The sequence below is a fragment of the Acartia tonsa genome, chromosome 2 (genome assembly GCF_053477335.1).
Source record: "Acartia tonsa isolate MP-2025a chromosome 2, ASM5347733v1, whole genome shotgun sequence".
NCBI classification, from domain to species: domain Eukaryota; kingdom Metazoa; phylum Arthropoda; class Copepoda; order Calanoida; family Acartiidae; genus Acartia; species Acartia tonsa.
The window spans coordinates 11,823,202-11,848,161 of record NC_137261.1 but is presented as its reverse complement, the minus strand read 5'-3'; the positions used below and the strand labels follow the sequence as shown (position 1 = coordinate 11,848,161).

The 24,960-nt window shown below is 30.1% G+C and overlaps 1 protein-coding gene across 5 annotated transcripts in view; it reads right to left on the bottom strand.

Moving 5' to 3' along the window:
- nAChRalpha6 (nicotinic acetylcholine receptor alpha6) overlaps positions 1 to 24,006 on the bottom strand; it is a 70,548-nt gene extending 46,542 nt beyond the window's left edge. For all 5 annotated transcript variants that reach the window (XM_080146242.1, XM_080146266.1, XM_080146259.1 and 2 more), the window contains exons 1-3: positions 23,928 to 24,006; positions 23,607 to 23,754; positions 18,992 to 19,131 (exon numbers count right to left, since the gene is read on the bottom strand). In XM_080146242.1, the coding sequence (XP_080002368.1) occupies positions 18,992 to 19,131; positions 23,607 to 23,664 (198 nt within the window). In that variant the 5' untranslated portion in view covers positions 23,665 to 23,754; positions 23,928 to 24,006. The remainder of the gene's footprint in view (positions 1 to 18,991; positions 19,132 to 23,606; positions 23,755 to 23,927) is intronic.
- Between the last annotated feature and the right edge of the window lie 954 nt (positions 24,007 to 24,960).

Sequence of the window (24,960 nt, the reverse complement as noted above, 5' to 3'; positions counted from 1 at the left end):
CTCTCATTGGCTAATTTTTTTTGTTACGTCATAATCAGTCCGACACTTTTACTGTGTTCCTTTTGGACCTAATTTTTTTGTTTCAACTATTTTTAATCAAAAGTATTGTGATAAGTATTTTTTATGAGGGATCTATTTAGAATATTTAAACTTAAAGGGCATACTATTTGGATTCTATTATTATATTTAATGATGATATACCTTTTACTTATTTGGATAAATAATGATAATTACACCAATAATATCAATTTTGAACATTTGAACTTTTTTTAGAACTTTTTAAAACTTGAAACTTTAAAATTAAGATGGCAAGCTTTAGCGATCAGAGTGCGAAAAAGTTTAAAATAATCAGATTGAAGTGTTTAGAATCGGATTTTTCCACGAAGTCAAGGATATGACTTCTTATTAAAGGATTAGTCTTTGGTAATAATGATTGTTTTATAATTAAAAGAGTTACACATAAGATATTAATTTGAATTTTAAGCTTTAAAGATTTTTATTGCCCTGTCTTTGCATCCCTGGATTTGTCATGCAGAGGTGGGTTCTGTGGGACAGTGTTCAGGGAACAAAATCTTAAGAGTTTAACAAACTTTGTTTCTAACTATATTCTGTTCATATAATGAAGTAAAAAACTAATAATAGCACAGAAAAAAATGTAGTTTTAATAAACTATAATTTATAGGAAAAGCACAATGCTTCAAAGCATGATTAAAAGCTGTTCAATTAAAGTTTTTTAGTAATTCTTAAGACGTTGAATGATACTTAAATGATAATTAAAACAGATGTTGAACGAATTTTTTTTGTTTATTTGAACTTACTCTTAAACTATGTGTAGAGTTTTATCACACAGTAGGCAACTAATAATACTTTTAATTTGTTCCAAAATTTAATAGAAAATTAAAAACTTTACTAATTTTTATAGCTTGCAAAATAAATAATGTGATTCAATTAGAAATAAATCTGTACAGTATAAACCTAAGTAAAGAATATGAAAGACTTAGTTTTCTTTAATTATGGACAAGGTTTTAATTTAAAAGTTTCAAATAAAGAAAATTACAAATAAATTCAGTAATGAAAGAGTTACATTGACATGAATCTTCTCCTTGGATATGATGCACTAGAGTTGGGCTTGATATAATTATCTTGCTATTGGCTAGGTTTATTCAATGTTTTATTTACTTTCTTTTGGTTATCTGAATTCTGACTATTAACCCATTCTTCCATTATCTTCTCCCTGACGATTTCTTTCTTTAAACTATTTTAGGATCTTAATATTTTTTATTTCAAAAAATCGTCCTGAAAGGGTTAAAATGTTTTGTTAACTGTTAAAATTTTCTTCAATATCTGACCACATTACGCACGTATTGCTAGTATCAAATTATTTTAAAACTAAGTTTTCTTTTACTATTTACTTTATTTTAAATTTAAATTTTCTGTTTTATGGATAGAAATTTAATACTTCAATATAATTCAAATAGCAACATGAAATAAAAATAATGAATTTATTCTTCATACAGTAAAATAATGGGTCTTATCGTTCTGGTCAATGAGAGTTTTTTACGGATTATTGGAGTACTATGAGTTTTAAACATTTATCGCTTGGAAAACTTGAGCTCATATATAGACATTTATTTCCTATATAGATCTGTCATGGATCTTGAAGCAATAAAGTAGGCTGTTTTGTAAATGTTAAAAATTGGAAGATTTCATTAAACAAAAGTTCCCGCAAATATAAGTATTAAATAACATCAATTGTATTAGGTAATTTACTCTTACCAAAGCCAACTTACAAAGCAATGGCGTGTACAGGGTTCTAGGAGAGATATTTCTTGAGGGGGTTCAAAATTTTAAGGAGGGTGTACATCCGTACTTTCCCCTTTTACACCCTTTTAATTGAAAGGATTGGTTGTCTGATGGGTGTTACTAGTCCTTGCCATATTATAAAGAGGGCTGTAGTAGCCAACCAATATTGAACCTTACCTATATAACACAATAGGTATTGATATTAATATCTAATAATATAATTCAAACAGAAGTAAGAAATTGCTTGAAATAAAAATAAATGGTATATTGTTAAATTTTACTCTGAATGCATGTCAGAATAAATTGAAATTTGTGTGAAATGCAGAAAATATGTAAGTACCATGGATGCGGGATATACAAATGTTTTGAATACTTTCTAAATATATATTAATACATTTGCTAATTTTTATAATACAATTTTTTTGCTATTTTTAAATCAAGAAAAGTATCAATAAATTTTGACATTGCAAACTAAATTTTTTTGTACAGCAAGTGTGTTGTATACTATCCCTTGACCATATCCCTTTAGAAAGTATGCAAGTGGAGGTATGCATACTCATACTCATAGTCATACATAAATGTTATATACACACAACAATATACATTTTTATGTTGATCCACAGTGTGAACAAATTTTGGATACTTCAACATAAGATAGTGGTACACAATGATCAATAATTTTTTCTATGATAAATTTTGCATATTTTGGATGAATTAATCTTAAAATTGAAAGAATATACTCAAAACAATAATCAATTTACAGTATGATTGAAATTGAAAATTAAAATTTTTGAAATTTATTGTTGACCTGTACCAAGATGTTAGTTTGATAAAGTAGTCTTGGGTTGAGATGAATCAGTAGTCTTTAAAACTAACAATAATTAAAATACTTAAATAACTCATTCCATTGCAAAAAGGCAATATTTGGTTTAAGTAAATATTCATTAATTTAGCCCTTTTCAAACATTGTGATTTAAATGATAATGTGGGAAAATTTTTTTATCGTGAAAACCAATTATTTTGATTTAAATGACACATATATTTTTCATTTAATTTCATATTTAGGACGCGTGGGAAAATTTTTTGACCATGAGAACCATTTAATTTTCATTGAATTTAATTTTTTGGAACTGGGGGAAAAAACAGGAGCAAAAATATGTTTTAACCCTTACAGATCGGGCCCCAATTCCCACCTTAATAGATCGGGGGGGGGGGGCTCAAAGAGCCCCCCCCTCTATCTCGGCTCCTGGTACAGATAGAGACGTAAAATTTTTTTCTGGTGGTTTATGTGTATTTTTAGAGAAAATTACTTTTTCTAGTCATAGCAGTCAGACTGCTCCTTAGCCGCTTTTTAGCGGCCAGCCGCTAAATTTTAAAACAGCTGTAGAGCGGCCAATTTTGCAGCTAGGATGACCAAATTTTAGGACGAACTTTTATTTTTCATAACAAAAAAAATACTTTTTCTGATCATCACCGAAAAACGGCAAATAACGGAAACCGCCATTTTCGGAGGTTACGGCGGTAAAACGGCGGTTGGCGGCGCAAATTAATATTTTTATCTGTTTATTATTGCTCAAGGATTTACCAAAAAAAATTATAGGTCTCTAGCTGTAATAGAAGCCACGATATTCATGATATATGTCTGTAGTAAAAGCCGGACAAAAATCGGTCATAAAGTCGGTCAGGGAGCGGTCAAACGGTCATAACACCACTTTTCTCAGATGGTCATTGATATCTAAGTATTCACCAAAAAAATTTTAGGTTTCTACCTTATACACAAAAGTCATATTGTAGAAATTAAGATTTATTTAGAATTTTTTTTGCTACCCAACCGACTTTGACCGGACACTACGACCGACACAGACCAGATATCCTAATAAAATCAACTCATGCCGACGTATAATTACTAAACTTAAAAAGTCATGAAGTTACAACTCTCCATCTTACCTACAAAAAAAATGAGATTGAAAAAACTAGAGGGGGGGGCTCTTTGAGCCCCCCCCCCGATCTGTAAGGGTTAATATAAAGAAATGTTCTATCGGTTTCAAACCTTTTCCATTCGATAGATCTTCCCGACTTTGGAAAAACTGTCAGACCGATATTTGAAATTTAATCTGTGGAAAAAGATATTTTAGTTATCGCTCGATCATTTAATACCTTGGGAATTAAATATCCATTTATGCTAAATTTCGTTTGCTTAAATAACTCATAGGCAATCAAGATTAACTTATCCACACACTTACTGCAATAAATTATTGAAATAAAAAAAAATAGTTTAAGCTTTATTGCAAAAATATGAGATTTTGGTTCAGACTGTATTGCAACATCTTATGAATATACACTGTCAGTATGATCCATGTATCTCTAGTCAAATATCTTATATAATAACTGTACACATATTTCAACCCCATTGCAAAATTAATAAACCAACGGACATTCAAAATGTATTTTTAACCTTATTACCAAAAAGACTATTAACGTAATCAGAATTGTAAAAATCAAAGAATTACACCTTTTTTAGATAACGTTATTTTGTAAAATTAGGCTATACTAGCCCCACACAACTATTGGGTGCCATTGGACCAAAATTAGGAATACAAGGCAAAGAAATGTTAAATCTAAAGAAACTGTGAAAATTTGAGGAAAAGGAAATTAAAGTTACATCCTGCATGTACAAGTTTATAATGCTATTGCTATACATCCTTTACATATATTCTATGTAGTCCAACAGAAAAGAAAATTAAAATTCTCAATAACGAAGATAGGCAATTTTTGATTGAAGAAGCTTATAGTGTCTCCAAAAAGGTGGACAAATTTTCCAACGTTAGGCCAAACAATGTCGATTTACGTCATATTCCCCTTTAATGTAACATCATTTGGGATAGTTCGGCTAAGAGATGCAACATTTATCCACTTTTTTGGAGACACCATAAGCTGCTTCCTATTCTATACCTAAAATTAAATCAAATTTTCAATCTGCTACTAGTATTTGTATTTTGTATGTTGTTCTATTCTGTCCTACAAATTTTGCTACAATGATAAAACACCCCGAGTATCATTGATAATAAATTCCTTTACATTCAAATCCCAGAATGATATGTAACATATCAAGTTCAAAATGATAATAAATTTTCGGCCAAAAGTTTTTAATTAATCCCCTTTTTATTTATAGGCACTATAACAAGCGTCTTTTAATAAATTTTATTAATCTATGAGATTATAAAAGCAATGCCTTTCTATACTTTAGTCTTTATTTTATTTCATAAATTGAATCCTAGTAGATTTCCAATTTTTTTTATTAAAGGGGGGAAAGTTATAGGGGAGGGGGGAATTAAAACCAAATGAAACTAAAGTTTTAGGCATTTACAAAGTAACATATGTTACACAACAAAATAAATTTAAGCTAATAAACGAGAAAATTACTTTTGAACAGTAATACTCTAAGGAATGGAAAGTTTTTGGGTAATACAATTTTTTTCTGTTTTTTAAGGTGTTATGGCTTAATATTGACCAGAATCTCTTTCAAATATCATTCTGTGATTTTTCCTGATTATCGATCATTCTATCTATGCCCTATCTTTTATAACATTCTTATGATGGATCATATATTCTGCATTTACACTTTACTCATTCTATATTTTATCTTACAAAATGTACACTTATAATATAAGTAGAATTTGCTGTACATATAGTAATAGACAAAGTTTGACAACTAACAACTTTCAAGGCATATATTGTTACAATGTTCATTAATGCGTTTGAAAACATTACTTTTGGGAGCGAAGATACTTTATTGTAATGGTACATCAGATTATATTGGCCAAGTCGAGCTTTTTCTTTTATTTGATGTAGGAATAAAAATTAAACATTTACTTTTTTCTAAAAAACTAGTCGTCAGTTCAGCTTGCTATTATGAACATCCTTTATAATTCAGGTCGTTCATCTAGTAGGAGGGAAGTGGATTAGGTAAAAGGGGTAGATTGGTGAAATCGTTATTTTATCTAGCTGCGAGCATCACTTTATTAGAGTACATGGAAATCTGTTAAAACATTCAAGTAATAACATACCGATTATGTCATTGCAAGTAAGTTTAAATTTAACAAAGCATTTGATAGCAATTAAAACAGTTGTTAAACAACATTTTTTCGGAAACAGATTTCAAAACACTCCCGAACCTTCAGAGCTGGATCTTTAAATCATTTTAGTGGTGAACCAAATCGGGGTGCGCCAAATTTCAGCCAATCACAGCGCGGCATTTTAAAAATGTCGCCCTGTTATTGGCTGAAATTCTGCGCACCCCGATCTAAATCACCATTAGAATGATTTAAAGATCCAGAAAGCATGACTGAAAAAGCTAATCAAATGATGATATTATCTAATGTTAGTTTGCCATCCAAGTTAATAAAAGAATGCTAGAAATCCACCTAAATTTATTTACATACTAGACTATAAATGTAATAAACCTGAACCTGTGTTCTATTCTCCCTCGTATTGTAAAGTAACACTAAGATTAATTAATCTTAAAATAGAGAGGAGGACAGGGTGTGCTTTCTTTCCGCTAAACTTAACAAATTGTTAAATTATCAGAATAACAAATTAATACTTCTAGAAATACCGAAACTTTGTAAAGTCTTCATAATAGCAAGAAATAATTCCTCTAATTTATTGTTTTGTTTTAAATTTTAAATATTTACTGATCTATTTTAAATATTTATGACGTAACACGGAAATGATTGCACACCAACTGAAGTGTGAGTGGTAAGTGTATAGACAGCTTCAACATTGTAAAAATCAAGGACAAATTTGTCAACAATTTTTAACGTATCTTAAACCTGATAACAAGATCCGATACGGTTCAATTTTACAGTATAGCTTCTCATAGGTCCTGGGAAGGTTTATAGCTATCTTTATTTAAAGGTAGCACCACCGATCAAATATTTTATTTTTATGCCATCACTATGTTAGATATATGTTAGGAAATATAATGTATTTTTAAAGAAATAAAAGGGTTAGAGTAAGGGCTTCCAAAGTTTGATAAGGGCAAACAAATTTTTACCCCCACTCTTGGACATCTATGGCAGTTTCTACCATAGTTGTAGAGTAGCTGTTCTATTAAAAAATCAATTACTCTGAAAAAGTGGTTGGACATTGTTTACAGTTGTAAAGAAAAGCACTGATCTAAATTGGAGCAAACAAATAGTTCATTATAGGGTTGCCAATTATTTTTAATAGATTCAAATTTTTTTAGAGATATAATAGTTAATAATAGGGTTGCCATCTATTGTAAAAAATTCTCTAAATTTGAGAAACAAAAAGTTCATAATAGGTTTGCCAACTGTTGTGAAGAATAACATTAAAATAATTCCCATTTCAGACGTCTAATGGTGGGGGTAAATATTTCCTAAAAAATAAAGTAGATAAAGTTCATAAAGTAAATAAGTACCGTACTCTAGCAAAAGCTGATAATAAGCAAATGTAATCTTGGACATACCACACTGTTAGTATAGCTTAAAGTTTTAAAATAAAATATAAAGTCGGCAACCGTTACCTACAGATTTTGTGGGTAGAAAAGAATTACAGAGACTGTAAATAAATAGTAAGTAAAACTCTCATCATTGTTGAAGACAAATAGTCTTAAAACTCACAATAAGAAATGTAAATAAAACAAGGATGACAACATCCATAAAATTACAGCTCTAAAATCAGAAGAAAGGAGAAACGAATAATAACACTTATAATGGGAATGCCCCGCTTCAAAAACCCAGTAATAAGATTTAAAGTTCATATTTTGGGATTCCCACCAATTTCAAGGTAAATTATTCCGGTTTGAAATTGCCCTCAAATTGGATTTTAAGGTAGGGAAAAGGGGATAATAATAATCAGTTTAATAGCATGCCATTTCTCGCGGTCGTACGCAGTCATATGAAATGTTGGAAAGGTGACATAAATGTAAGATCTTAGTTTTCACAATTTGATTTACTATTTAAGGCTTGCAAGATTATTTGATTCGCTATGAAATCAAGATAAATTTTTTCTCAAATCGCGATATCAAAGAGCTGAAGTTTGCGCCACCCTCCAACATGACGTATGACCGCAACGACCGCGAGAAATGGCATTTTCTAAGACTCCTTCAAGGGGAGGGGGGTTAGTTTAATTGAGACAGAACATTGTGCACCGGGGTTGTTATTAATAATAATAATAATAAATATACCGTGTTAATAAAAGGGGGGGGGTCGTTATATATATTATGACGTGATTTTGAATCGAGAGGAAGTTCATGGAGGGGGGGGGGGATTTATGACACTACTTAAGTTTAGTATTCATACATTTTAGCCACTAATTTTAATCTACATAAGGGGTAACTTTAAGAATTTATCATTAATTTATCAGCCATTTTCTTATCCCTGTAGATTCTTGTATATAATGAACTAGTGAATTGGTGGTGCAGGCACCACCTAAAAAATTATATTCTACGTTATCTTACTTCTCAATATTAACCCTATTCTTCCATTGACCTATCCCCGACTATTAACCTTTTTTTCTTCCATCGACCTATTCCCGACTATTAACCTTTTTTTCATCCATTGACCTATCCCTGACTATTAACTTTTTTTCATCCATTGACCTATCCCCGACTATTAACTTTTTTTCTTCCATTGACCTATCCCCGACTTTTAACTTTTTTTCTTCCATTGACCTATCCCCGACTTTTAACTTTTTTTCTTCCATTGACCTATCCCCAACTATTAAACTTTTTTCTTCCATTGACCTATCCCCGACTATTAATTTTCTTTTCTTCCATTGACCTATCCCCGACTATTAACCTTTTTTCTTCCATTGACCTATCCCCGACTATTAATCTTTTTTTCTTCCATCGACCTATCCCCGACTATTAATCTTTTTTTCTTCCATCGACCTATCCCCGACTATTAATCTTTTTTTCTTCCATTGGCCTATCCCCGACTATTTACTTTTTTTCTTCCATTGACCTATCCCCGACTATTAACTTTTTTTCTTTCATTGACCTATCCCCGACTATTAACTTTTTTTCATCCATTGACCTATCCCCGAATATTAACTTTTTTTCTTCCATTGACCTATCCCCGACTATTTACTTTTTTTCTTCCATTGACCTATCCCCGACTTTTAACTTTTTTTCTTCCATTGACCTATCCTCAACTATTAAACTTTTTTCTTCCATTGACCTATCCCCGACTATTAATTTTCGTTTCTTCCATTGACCTATCCCCGACTATTAACTTTTTTTCTTCTATTGACCTATCCCCGACTTTTAACTTTTTTTCTTCCATTGACCTATCCCCGACTTTTAACTTTTTTTCTTCCATTGATCACCCCATTACCCCCCCCCCCCCCATAGACGTCTATGACTCATACTTTATCTTAATTGATATCACTTTATCATCCATTGTCTTATCTCTTAAGATCTTTGAATAAAATTGATTTACTTAACATGATGAAACTCAGCTGTTAAATTATTTAATGTACATTCTTAAAAACCAAGCTTTTCTAAAATTAAAGTGGGTTTAATCCGTCCGTGACATTGAACTATTTTTGGTTAATTTAAACATGTTAGCACTGTCCTATTGATTTCAAACTTTGCATGATGAACAGTTAGGTACGATTTAGAACATGCTGATTTTCTATTTTTAAAAGCGAAGCTTTTCCATAATTAGAGTTGGTCCTAACGTCTGTAACGGATAACCTTTTTTTCGTTAATTTAGGCATGTTAGATTTTTCTTATCGATTTCAAACTTTGTATAGTGATTCCTGTAATATTTAGGTACGATTTAGAAAGCGTAGTAACTCTATAATCACTATCAGAATGTCCGTACGTCCATTTTAAGCATGTTGATTTTTTTACTTTTTTAACAACAAATTTGTATGTGATCTAATTATCTGATTGATTAGAGTTTTGGTAAACTGATTCCTGGGACAACAAAGTATTATATTATAAGCAAAGCAACTCTATAATCAAGTCATAAAAATGTGAGTATGTCCATAAACATTATCCTGTATCAAGCAGTTTTTAACAAATTTACTTACAATTTTGCTTAGAATCTTTTACATTTATATTCTGATTATTCAGTTCTGACACTATAAAAGTGTTTATGTATGTTTGTCCTACCGTTTCAGTGCTTCGCTTTTATGGATGTTGTCATCCTTGTTTGATAAAATTTTTATATGATATAATTTTCATCGGATTTTTGCATTGTATATTTAAAACAAGTTTACATTTTTAGATGACAGAGGGAATATTGGAGTTGAAGTAGCTTCACTCTTTACTTGCATTTTTAAAAACTTGAAAATATCTATTTTGATGTTTTATCGCAAAATAAATTAGTTTAATTAAGGTAAATTAATTTAGTTTTTTGATTGTGTAAAACATGAATTTGCTAGCCTATTAATTAGCTGACCTGTATGCAATCCTTATCATATTCACTTGGGTGAACTGAAATTAGTTTCCGAATGTGAACACATTTTCCTAGGTGTTTCCCAATCCTATCTCAATATTTGCTACTAGCTAAAAAACCTTCAAACTTAAAAAAAAAAATCAAAATTTGAAAAATTAAAACTTTGAATGTATAATGTATAAATCGTTAATACATTCAAATTTTGATTTTTTTTTGAAGTTTGAAGGTTTTTTAGCTAGTAGCAACTATTGAGATAGGATTGAGAATCACCTAGGAAAATGTGTTCACATTCGGAAACTAATTTCAGTTCATCATTACTTGTTAATTAGTGTCAATTCTTTACAGCAGGGAAAACATTTAAGAGGCGTCATTGTTTAGACTTAGAGTTAATTGGTCATGCCTTTGTCAATTATATTTTCCATATAATAAGTAATAACATTACTCCTAGCTTTTAGTATTTCAGTAATTAAATTCTGTGGGGACCCTTAAAGGTCGTTAACTTAAATATTAGAAGAATACAAAAATATTGCATATTTTAAGATAGTTTAGACTCTTTCACACCATTCTATCTATGAGCATTTCCTATTTTTATTTAAATTTAATATATGAACACCATTGCCATGGAAGGGGGAACATTTTGAAATTTGAGAGGTTTTTTTTTGTTTGTGCACGGTTGGACCCTCAGATGTCAAAACTTTATTTTAGTGTTTGGCCAAAATGACTTTGCAATTGTATCTGTAAGTACGTCTAATAACACCCTTTGCTATTTTTAAAATCCTAGAAAATTTTTTTTGCAAGAAAATTGCATAAATTCGCAACCTTTTTTAGAACCACTACATAACTCGAGTTTTAAAACTTTTTATATAAAATCCTTTTTACAAAAAATATCAATAATTACTTAAAATTAAACCTGAAAGAAAAAAAATCTCATTACACGTGTTAATTTGCATGTTTTAGGTCTTTTTTTGAGGAAAGTATAACTTCCACATTTTTGACAATAATTATATTTTTTTAACATTTCAAAGTAAAATATAATAAAACTTAAACGATTTTTCTTGAATTATCAGTTGAAAATTTCATCAAACATGCAATTTAAGTGATGAAAATTTAATAAAATCATTTTTTGAATGTTTAGAATTACCAATTTTCTACATTTAAAACAAAATGTTAACAAAATTTAAAAACATTTTAACATATAACTTCAAAAATCAATAACATTTTATAAAAAGATGTTTCAAAAAATAAATCATTAAAAGGTATTAAAATGCATTTCAAATTACTTAAAATTAAAACGAGAACATCTTTTTACAATGTATTCTGTGTAATAGAGTTTAAATGACATGATTAGTGAATGAAATATTTCCTAAACTCATTAAGCCTTTTTGTGACTATATTAAAAATAATTTATTTTGTTTTATAGTGTTTTTTTATTCAAATATTTGACAAAATTTTCCCTACGTCAATAAAATAAAGTCAGTTTTTTACTGTTTCCAGGTTTTTCTTTATAATTATAACAATTAAATATAATATAAATCTTCATTATCTTTTATTTGAATTATCATACACATTAAAATGTAAAGTATAAGCTAGAATAGCACTTTTTTTAACGAATATTTTAATGACATTATATCAAAATAATTCCTCTTAAATATCACACAACATATGATTGGGAAGTATAGCCATTTCTTGGAGGTATAATATTTACAAAAATACCATTAATTCTGTTTTTATCAGAAGTTAAAAAAATTGAACAATTCTAAAACAATGGTTGGCTGTCTAGATATTGAGTACACTAAGACTACGGCTCTGTTCTATTGAAATAACGTTGCAAAAAGAGGGGTTCTGAAAGTAATCTACCTAATTATTTTTAAAGAACCAACAAGTACTGTCAGTATCTTTTTTCTTGTAATCTAGCAGACAATCAAATCATAACACAATTTTCATGATAAAATATTCAGGTTTCTACTTCACATTTTAAAAAATATACTGATCAATAAAATGTTCAAAATTTTACTTTGTACTAATTGAAAAAATATGTTGTAATTCTTATTTTAAAGTTACATTTTTATCCCTGACAAAATCATAGACGACTTTTAAAGGCATCTTATCTAAACTTTTTGAAGAAAAACTTAAAAACGTTAATTAAGTATTAAAACTATTTTCTTCGATTTTTCTGAAGTTATTATCGCATTCTATGGGTTTTTTATTATCATTTACTTATATCGAAAGTGCCAAACATTGTACCCTAACTTATTCATTTAATAAAAAACCAAGCGTGTGTGGTGAAGGAAAGGGTAGCAGGGATAGGGGAGGGACACATTTGATAAGGTGAGTAAATGATAGTAGGGTAGTCACATAAGACAGCTATACTATTTATCGCGGTCGTACGCCGTCATGCATCATGTTGAAGGAATTTAAGATCCCAGTTTTCTCTATTTGATTTACTATTTTTCTCTGTAAAATAAAAGCTTTGCTTGTTATATTCAGGGTTGTCGAATTGGGCACTTTTTTTGATATTGGGCGGCCCAATTGCCCAAAAGGGTTTTAGGCGGGTTTTGGGCGCCCAAAAGTGGTTTTGGGCACCCTTTTAGGGCAAATGTCGTAAAAAGCATATAAAAAGGATGTAAAATAGCCTAGAACCATACCTAGACTTATTATTAGAAATAAAATAGCCTAAAACCATCTCAGGACCCATAAAGGCTCCACTGGAAAGGAGAACCATATCGGTTCAGCAGTTAGCAAAATCCTTCTCTAGTTACAAAAAAGCTTACTAATTTATATAGTTAACTAGCGGCTACGGCCCTAGAGGCCTCTAGGGGCACTTGAGGAGGGAAGAGTCAAATTTGATAATCCAATTATTATATTAGATTTAAAAAGAAAAAGTAAAAAAAAATTGGGGGGGGGAATATTTTTTTTTTTTTGGGGGGGGGGAGTGGGTTTCCTCCCCCCATTTTTATTTTTAGTTTTCAAAAATTTTTAAAAAAGTTTTGGGGAGAGTGTAATTTTTTTCTAGGGGCGATTTCTCTTAGGAAGGTGGTGGTACCCTCCCCCAAAATAGTTATAAACCTTCCCAGAACCTATAAGAAGCTACCCTGTTAAGGAGAACCCGATCGGTTCAGCGGTTAGCGAGATCCTTCGGTACAAACACAAACAAACAAACAAACAGACACACATCCTGTTACTTTAGTATAAGGATATCACCCAAAAAATAGGCCCGCCCCCCCTCTTTTTTAACCCCCTCCCCTTTTTCTCTTACCCCTAAAAGGGGGGTGCCCAAAACTGCCCAAAAGGGCCTTATATTGGGCAGCCCAAAACCGCCCGCCCAAAACTGCCCGCCCAAAAGCGTCCGCCCAAAATGACAACCCTGGTTATATTATCTAATTCGCTATAATATTAGGTAGTATTTCTCTCAAATCATGAAATTTACGTCACCCTTTCAACATGACGATGACAAAGTACGACCGCAAGAAATGACATTATTCGGTCCACTATCATATTTCCTGTTTCTTCTTTGTAGATTGTGTGAAGATAACTGGGGAGAGGGGAGGGGATACATTAGGAAAGGGAATTATATGGCATGTATAATAAATTCTCTTAATGAGGGTGGGTAAATATCATTATCACTTATGCTTTAGTAATACCAACAATAATAAAATGTCTATTTTAGTAAGTTTTTTTTTATAAATTACCATTTTTGAGCATTTCAATCAGTTTTTTTTAAAAACTCAACATATTTTTTCAAAATTATTTGAATATTTTGGCACAAAATAACAAAGCAGTTTAAAAATTCTATCTATGCTTATTAGCGCTGTTCAGGGTGTTCAACCCTAATAATTAACATTGAGACCTTTAAAATTAGGCGGGAAATTAAAATACCCTATTGCTGGGTTTCTCAGGCCCGGGCTATGTGATACCTCGTCCCTTATAATATTGTACAATGTTTTCCTAGGAATCACTATTAGAAAATTCAGATGAATAGGATAATTCTATCATACAACAAAATTGTTGTCAGAAAAAATCATCATGTTTTAGATGGACGTACGGACTTTCTGGTAACAGTAATAGAATTGCTTCGCTTTCTAAATTGTATAATAGGAATAATCATGAAAAGTTTCAAAGCCATAGGACAATTTAAAAATATATATTTTAATGAAAAGAGCTAAATACGGACGAACCGATACAGAAAAGCTTCGCATTAAAAATTAAAACAAGGATTTATTGAGCAGGCTACCTAGTACAGAATTAGTTACTTGACCTCGATCTATATGAAATCTCTGAAAGTCGAAGACTATTTATCAACATTTATGCACTTTTGACAGCAATGCATTCGTCTTGATATAAACTTTTTAGAAGAGAAAATTTCTTAAAACTCGTGGTATGTCCGTAATAAATATCTTAAATAAAAAATGAGCCTGTTAGAATCGTTTTAACTATTGTATTTATTTTCAGCTTTTTTGAAGAAAATGAAAAGGCTTTAATGTTATTCTCTAGTTTTTTTTATCTATTTTTTTTTGTTTTTAACTTCTTATATAGTAACTGGATGTATTCCTGTCTTTCTGTATGTGTGTGTGTGTGTGTGTGTGTGTGTGAGTGTGTATGTAGCGCTAACCGGTGAACCAAAATGGTTTTCTTATCCTTCCTTTACAGTCGATAAAAGGTTCGAGGAAGGTTTTAACTATATTTGAAACGCTACCCATACCCCTGCCAAGAGATTTTGCTACTAGAAAAAATTACTCCACAAAATATTTACTCTTTTTAAAACTAAAATTTAAAGTTGGAGGTAGAACTCCCCTCATCTGTTCCCTTTAGTTCCCATACAAGCATCCAGGGGCACAGCTTAAGTTTCCAGGCAAAAAAATATGTAGTTAGATAAAAAAAGGAGATAGACTAGAAAAGGTTTAACAGTTGTGGAGCTGAATCCATTTTTATAGAAGCAGAAATATAATCTATGATTACGGTTTTGACCCTCTAAAAAAGGTAATCTACCATTCCACTTCCCCCTCTCTTGGTGATGACATCATCAACGCCGATACGATTTTTGAAACGTACCATTCTACATTCAATAGAGGCGAAACTGGAATGGTATATTTATGTTTAAATATCAGCGTATTCATAAACATTGATTTCCTTATTTAAATCGACATAATAGTAATAGTATATTCTAGTTATTATTTTTATTTTACATAAAAATTTTTAAATTATAAATAGCATTCCTACGATTAACATAATTTAAAAATAGTTTGTATGATTTCAATTATGTCGATGTTAAAAGTGTAAACCACCATTCCAGTTTTGCCTCTCTTGTGGTACATTTCAAAAATCGTATCAGCATTGATAATATCATGATTCATCACCAAGAGAGGAAAGACTGGAATGGTAGATAACAAAAATCTATTTCTGCTTCTATAAAAATGGATTCAACTCCCCAACTGTTTAAGTGGTTTGTTTTGTTTCAGAAGTTAAGCTCTTTTAGATTTTAATCTAAATGTATTTCAGTATAAACAATTATTTACGATGGTTACAAGGTCAAAAATAAATTAAACTTGAAAGCTTTATTTAACTTTGAAGTTTATTTGAAGAAAAAACTCTAAATTCAAAACCTTTTAAGTTTTAATAAATAAAATTCAATTAGATTAACATTTACTTGATTTGTCCTAACATTATAAGAAAGAAAATCTTAAACAAAAGATTCTAAAAATGAAACAATTGTCTGAAAATTATATTTATTATTTTGATATCAAACCTTTTGTAATTTGTATTCATTAAAAAAGATTGAAATAAAAAAATCTATATTCCTCCTTTCAAAAATGATATTTCTTCTTTTCTTCTCAATTGAACGCCAGATTTCAGTGTGCGTACAATGTAGCGCATGTTTCTTTTGTGCAATATTAAAGTACATTGAATACAAAGAGCTTATTTCTCTTTTGGAAAACAATGAAAATTTATCAACTTTGGAAACGTCTTTGCTCTTAGAAAATTTCAAGAGTAAAGGAATTCCAGATAAAGGTCATTGAAATAAACTTAATCTTTCTTTAGCTCACACTAGTTTTCCTTACCTAGATATTTCATAATTTAATATCATAACTTTTTTTATGGAACACCCAGCAAAGTGCATGCACCAAAAGAGCAATCACAGTTACAAATTGATAGGACAACCTTGCAATATTAAGGAGTATAGCGTTTCCATAACCAACATTCTACCTACAGAATCATAGCTATACCTTGCTATATACTTAACTAGATAATTGACGACTTCTATTTAAATATGTATGTATAGCCAGTATAAATAATGCCAATATTAATTGTTATAATGGTATGTCAATTATCAATAAAGTCATGAACAATGGCAAACATTGGACATTGACTATTGAAATTTCAATTTTAAAACACTTTTTCTTCATAAAGGAATGCAATTGTTCTTGTTCTTTTTATCTCCATCTATTGTCACGGATAAAAGTGTTAAAGGTTTTCTTTCTCTCTTATAGAGTCTTACTCAAATAGAATCAAAGGTTTTACATTTAAGAAATAGGATTTACTCGCAAGATTTTTGCATGTTATGTAACCATGTTTAAATATTTAAATTCTGTTAAAGTAGTGGTTAGATTATCTTAAAATTTTGAAAGTATGAATAGTTATTTATCGCATATTATTATAGACATTTCTACACGGAAATTAAAATGAAAAATATTTTAAGACTTAAACAAACTTATTTAATTATATTTTCGTGGAAAGCTATCTGTAATAGGATGTTATACATGATTTTTCAGTATAACTGAGAACCGGTTTAAATCCAGCAGATATCAATCGGTTTCAACGCCATACTAGAAAAACCCTTACTGCATTTAAGAATACCAACATGTAAGAAAGTATTTCTTCTAATGAAGATTTTCACATAAATTTAGTTTACCAACTGAAGACCTTTTTGTCCTATTCCAAAAATTCGTAAATCCAGTAAAAACTCGTGACCGATATCAAGAAAAGCTTTTATTTGTTTCATAGGAAGCAATTAGATATAGTAAAAATCATTATTTATCATTTATAAGTAAAAGGTATATCTTCAACATTTCATTATGAGATAAAATTTAATGAATGAAATATTTTTTTATTTAATTTACATTTTTAAAATCAAAATTTTGTTTGAAGTAGATGTATTTTAATTATTTGTTAACTATGATTTGAAAATCTTTGATTTAGAAACTTAATTCTCCGTAACTTTTCATCTATTTGGCATCGATTTTAATAAATCCATGAACAAGAACTTTCTTGGCTATTTTGAAAGATTTAAAAAATAATAAATTTTGTAATAAATAAATAATAATTTGATAACTAAATTTAGTATATTTAGAAAGGGTATTTTAAAGATTAGATGTCTTAAACATAAATCAAGTGCAAGTTGTTGGTGTTTAAAATAGAAATATGTATTGAAGTAAATTACTTTTTTGCTTACAAATAACCAGAGGCGTGCAGAGGGGAGTTGTATCAACCTCCCTGCAAAATTAAGGGGGTAGAAACATCCCCCTAGGAGTCTAACCCTTGTACCCTCCTTGACTAGGACCTACAGCACCCTGAAACACCACCCTAATACAGCCAAGGGGGTGTCCAGTTTAGAAAAACCACACGCCCTCAATACTAGAACACTTTTTGAACTTTTAAGTGAATGGGTGGACACCTAAAGGGATGGATCCACTAAAAATGCAGCTCTCTTTTTTTCTGTAATGCACCACCCAAAAGCTCTCAACCCCTAGACCCCCCCCCCCCTCGATTGAGGTTAAGGGAGGTGTAACTATTTTCTGGTTCGCTTTTGCACCCCCTGGCAAATCCTCTGCACGCCACTACATATAAAACTTTTAAAATGAAAGCAAACCTGAAGAATTCCAGGGATCGGAAGCCTCACGTAAGCCGCGCATAAGCCTCAGTTTTAAACCTGCTTGTGAGCAGAAAAAAAAATTTAAGAAAGAAGGATTGTCTGCTAAAGAGCCGTTTTATACATCCAGCTGAATTTTATAGTGATAAAATCACGATTTCACTGAGGCTTACACGCGGCTTACGTGAGGCTTCCGATCCCTGAAGAATTCACTTTCAAAAACTATTTCATTGAACAATTATTGCTATGTTTGGTAAGAATAGCTGTATGGTATGTATTGTGCTTTGGAAATATTGTGTTTGTAGTTTCAAATAGTTGATAATCTATGTGCATATTTGCTATAGTATTCTATTTTGAAGTATGTTTGTATAAGACAGGTTTCATCAAAGAAAATCACTCATTAATTAATAAATTTTTAGTACAAGAGCTTTAGATCAAGTTTTAAGTAATTTTGATTTAAAATCTAAAAGTGTTAAAAATCAAAACTTGAACAAAAGCTCTGATCAATTATTTTTTCTCCCTAATAAAAGTTTTAAATTCAAATTGGAGCTCCCTATTTCTTGTTTTTTAATATCTTGAATCTTGCTTATATGGTACATAAATTATAATCACAAAATATAAAACTACAACAATTGATGTTACTAAAATGGAATTTTCCTATTCCTACCCTTTTTATAGATAGAAGATAGTTAAATATTTTATGTTTTGTGATTAATTTATGTTAAAACTGAAGAAACTTTAGAAGATAAATCTCACCAAAGATCTTAAATTAGTATTTCAAGATAACAAAAGTAGAATTTTACAGGGTAAATATTTTGAGAAGTCTAATTTATCATCTATTGTCCATTTCCAATGTCAGTTTTAAAAATATAGATTAAAAAACACATCTTACCACATCTATGATTTGTTGCAGGGTGACCCCAAAAGTTAAGACCAGTGGGTCTGATTCATTCAATACAGGCCGGTTCATTATGTTATAGTCATCTAGTAGGCTCTTTAGTAGTCTCTTCTCCTGGGGGCCTCCTGTTGTCTCTAGGTAGATAGATAAATAGGTTCATTATGTTATAGTCATCTAGTTGGCTCTTTAGAAGTCTCTTCTCCTGGGGGCCTCCTGTTGTCTCTAGATAGATAGATAAATAGGTTCATTATGTTATAGTCATCTAGTAGGCTCTTTAGAAGTCTCTTCTCCTGGGGGCCTCCTGTTGTCTCTAGATAGATAGATAAATAGGTTCATTATGTTATAGTCATCTAGTAGGCTCTTTAGCAGTCTCTTCTCCTGGGGGCCTCATGTTGTCTCTAGATAGATAGATAAATAGGTTCATTAATATTATGTTATAGTAATCTAGTATGCTCTTTAGTAGTCTCTTCTCCTAGAATAGGTAGATATTGATAGATTAGTAGATCTATTAATTGATCAAATGAAATGCTAAGATGCTAAATTTTGTGCAATTAAAATACAATTTATATACCTTTTTAAAATTCTTTTGTTGTAAAAACTTAGTTTATGCAAAAAGTTGAGGCTAAAGTGTAAAATTTAGGAATTCCAAACATTCTAAAAATTGTAATATTTTCACCTCAACTTAACATAATCATAGATTCAAAAAGATCCATTATGGTTTAGTTTTGAGATTTGCATGATGATTATTTTTATTTTCTATGTTATGTTCACATCATTTCAATTTAACAGCTTTCGTAAGGTCAAAAATGCTCGTCTGGAAAATCTTATAATAAAAGTTATAATTTTTCTGGATGTTCCTACAAAAAGGACAAGGAGTTGTTTTTAACCAGCTCTTACAGGTCATAAAAAGGGTGGGTGTAATAATAGCGTATAGTGTATCAACACCAACATAACTAGACACTTGAAAGGACCCCTTCCCATATTTACACCTCTCATGACTTACACCTTCTAACAAATTTCTGTCAACGCACCTGGTCATAGAATAAGACTGGTATAATTAGGTATTTACTAGTTCAAATTTGAACTAAGAGATAAAATGAGGTATAATAAATTTATAAAAAGATTTTATATTCAATATGAATGGTTTAGGCTAGGCTATTGCATGAAAGAATAAGCTTTCTATTTTATTATTCTTAGTTGAGACCATTTTGGATAGAAATACTGGAAAAGTTGTTTTAATAGGATGCATTACATTTTTGTACATTAACTCATCTATCTATCCATACATCTTTGCAAATTATAGATTATTTCTTTTTTCTACAAAGATAAATAAGATAACTCTTTCATAATGAACTAATATTTTTTTATATAGGAATTAAACACTTCAATATTTGCAAATTATGAAGTTTCATGTGTTAAGTGAATAAGATACAAGGCTACATATCTTAAAGAAAAGTGTTGCTTTAATTATCATCCTCACACCTTCCTGTTAGGTTCCACTCGATCTGATCTGATATTGCTCAGAAAATGGAGAATCTTATATAAATATAATCTTTACAATTCTATTATATCTATTCTCAAATTATAATAACAATTTAGTCAACACAACAATATTTTGCTTTTGAGTTTGGTTAGATTACTTTTTATTTTATGGAATACGACATTACGTTACAGTAATTCTATAAAAACTGTAAATTGTTTTGGTCCAAACCCTAGAGCACTAAATCCCCATGGATAGATACTTGTACATTGCAAAATACATTTTTTACAAGTGTAAAAGAGAAAATAATGTTTGTTTTTTTCTAGAATACACCTTTTACAGAATTTTTATCTGAAATAATTTTTGGTAATGGGCAAAACTAAAAAAAAAGGTGACTTCTGCTACCCTAAAACTAAGGAGCTGGTAACCGAAAGGTAAAAAAATAGTAGATTATTTGATACTGACACACAGATGTCACTTTTACAGGATAAATGATTTTTTTAAAGCTTAGCTTAAAAACTTCTTTTAAAAAACATTATTATAAATATTGTTTTTACAGTTTATAAATTAGATATTTTATATCTATCTCATGGTAAAAAAATATTGTATGTTATTATAAAATGTTTGAAAATGTGAGACTAATCATGTTTAGGAAGGGATGTGGACAATTTTCATTAATTTTTTTCTAAAAGCTTATCGGTGCTTTCCCTAAATATGTCTCAATCAAAAAATAAACAGCCAAGGAACGTTCAAGATGGGCGGGAGAAAAAGGGACGTTGATCACCCTAGTAAATTTTGTGATGCTTTGGGTAACCCCCAAAATTTGAATCCATTGAAATCTTTGAACCTTTAAAACTCCATATTTTACTGTTCCCCAAATAAAGAGCATTGACATCCTTGCCTTAAATTTGCGGGGCAAAAAAGTATTCAATCCCTATATCTAACATTACCTTACCTAAATTAATAGCAAACAAACTAAAAATTACAAGTCTGTTTCAAAAGAAAGGGACAGGGGGTTTCAGTGCTCGATTGAGGTTAACCTAACTTGTTTATCTGCATTTTAAATTATACCACTGATTATTTTACAATCTTTGTCATGTTTCTTTATTTGAAACAATCTTTAGTTTGGCTTCTTTTCTTTGCAAAAAAATATTAAATTGCAACTTTCATAAACAAGGATGAAATTTTATCTTTTAATATGCACAGCTTTTTGCGGTTTTTTCTCAATAGTCATGACATCTCACATATTTAAGACAAAAATTAAAAAGATAAAAGACAATAAAAACGTCATTCGTTTAAGAAAATAATATTGTTTATCATTTCAAATGATCATTTAAAAAACGCCTCTTTTAGTATATTAAACTTAAGGAATAAAAGATACATTCTTGTTTTACCAATAAATTTACTATTACTCGTTTTATTACACCAGATTATCATGTACTCTAAACTCGGAGCTGGATAAATCGTGATACCCCCCAATCACCAATTATACCCCATCCCCTACCCTTATGCTGGATGAACGAACTGACCAATAAATGATGTTAGCAACCAAAATAGTCGACAACTTTTACCAACGTATATTATACTAGCGGCTACGCCCACTAGAGGCCTCTAGGGGCACTTGAGGAGGAGGTAGTTAAATTTGATAACCAGATTTTTATTTTAGAAGAAAAAGTAAAAAAAAAATTTTTTGGGGGTCGTTTTTATCTTGGGGGTGATTTCCCTGGGAGGGTGGTTATACCCTCCCCCAAAATAGTTATAAACCTACCAGGACCTATGAGAAGCTACTCTGTTAAAGAGAACCCGATCGGTTCAGCGGTTAGCGAGATCCTTCGGTACAAACACACACACAAACACAAAGACAAAGAGACAAATAGACATCCTGTTACTTTATTATAAGGATATCGATTATTATACCTATCCGTTAAATATTATTGTGCTTTTAAAATACACAGCGCATTTTTCGCAAAGCCTAGATTACCTTTTTATGTATATGTATGATGTTTGTAACGTTTTTTTTTCGCCTATGGGTTTTTAACATGTTATTATGACCAAAAGATGTCTTATATTATGAATAAGTTTAACCTGGGGAGAAAGGTAAACTTTTAAAAAAATATAACTAATATTTTATTCCCTTTTTCTTCTTAAATTTAATATGTCTAGGAGATAAATTAACACGGGTATAGAGAAGAGTAAAACATCATTTAAAAAAAAGTTTAAATTATAAAAACCAAATGCAAGTTTCCTCAAAATACTTTTTTTAAAATCATTTTTTGTTGAAGGATTATATTTTTTATAATAAAATCACATTTAACCAATCCAAGATCTATACTAAGTGTACCTTAAAAGCACTATTTTATCGGCTTCATATGAACTTATTTAACCCTTTTGCTTTTGAAAAATTACTTCTTTAAATAGCTTCTAAAACTTTCAATTAATACGACCTTTATCTTTCCTTAAATTTTGTTTTAAATTACAAATTCACAATTTGTGAGACTGAGTTGTCTGAAATGCTTTTGGTTGAAAATTAATATAATTATTCAAAATAGAAACTAACATTAAGGCAAAGGTATTCAAATTTAAGTCATTCTTTGAAAAATGTGCAAAGTAAATAAGAGGATAGTTATTTATTGCATCATATTATTTAAAGCTTTCCGCGGATATTAAAATGAAAAAATATAAGATTAAAACCAGTTTTGTCAGCGCCCAGGAACTGAGGGCCAAGGCTATTATTATCATGATTTTTATTTTAATTTGAAAAATTATCTATAAAATATACATATGATTTTTCTATATATATGGCTGAGAACCGTTTCTAATCCAACGGATATTAATGTAATCTTTTTCCAAACCATACTGGAAAAGATATTATTCACCTTAGATAGATAAAAAGATTTTAAAAAAGATAGGTCTAAAAACTGATTAGTGAATTGTTAACTAGGATGACAACATCCATGTAAGCAAAGTGCAATAAACTAGACAACAGGAAATAAATGATAGTGCTATCAATGTTATGTCTATTTGTCAGTGAATTTCTCATGAAAGGTTTGAAATCTAAAAAGCGATTCCAAAATGCCTTTTTTTACGATGACCATAACTGTATAAAAGCAGTGCTTTAAAAAAGTTTACCTTTACAAATAGAAAGAAGGAAAATGGTAGAAAAAGTGATAAGAAAATGTTTCTCCATGTTGAAGAGCTGCTACGGTTGTAATATTGTGGTTGAAAATCAAAGCTGTTTCCCACCAATGTTCTTTGATATAGATTCAATCATGGTAACCTAGAAATAAAAAAAACTGATTAGTAGGACTCTTTTCCATAAATTTGTCATAAAAATCAAACCTTAAACTATTTCTCTCAATTTAAATTTTAAGCATTGTAACCTTTAAAAAATTTGTACCGACAACTTATATTGTAGAGTAGACAGACACAGGTATATTGTATAATACTTACTATAATAAGCTAGAGTGGCAGTTACTGTTAAAAAAGAATCATTTTGTTTAATCTTCAACTTTTTTTCTGAAATATAGAAAAAATATTATTTAATTTGATTTTTTGGTTTAATTCTTCTAACTGTTTTAGAAGAATTTCCAAGGAAACACTTATTTTCTCATTAATTTTTATATAACAGAAAAGAAATACATATAGACAAAGTCTATGTGATGAAGACAAATAGTATTCATAAGACAATGGACGATAAATTAACACATCCTACAATTAAGATAAATAAAACTATCCCATATGCAGTTAGAATTATTCACAGAAATGGTTGGACACTGTTATTTTGTACAACCCAATCATTTTTTAGTCAATACACAAACACAACGATTTTACAAACTTCATGGATCAGTTTACTTTACCGTCCAATGTAAATAACAACAAATAATGGGTCTTTAAAGACATACATACAGCAAGGATAAAAACTACGTATAAAATAGGAAATATAACGAGAAATAAATAAGTTGTCAGATAGACATGATAAATTATGAGCCCTACCACTCACAAATATAGGTAAAGTAAAATAGATAGAACCTAATAATTATATTATACTGATCATTGCCTGTCCTGTTCTGCTATACTTGTAGGTTACAAGCCTAGCCTTTAGGGGTTAATAACCTTTGACTTCTTATACATACCCTCATACTCAACTTAGAAAGAGAAAAAGAAAGAGTATGACTATTTTAAACTAGAAATTTAATCTTCATTTAACTCAAAAATTATCTTCCGAGAACTAACTTTTAGGTCCTCATTTGTCCACCCTTTTTAAATATCGCAAGTAACAAGTAGATTAATAGAGAGAAACACTACTTCCTATTTTATATATGTATAGAAAATATTTTCAGGATCGTACATATATTTTTGCTTCTATTCTTTATACCTATATAACTATTTTTCATCAGATGTAATTTTCTCTATCATTAAATGAATGAATATTTTTTTACACATTTCATACACAAAAAAGTTATTACAACCCATCTTCCCCCGG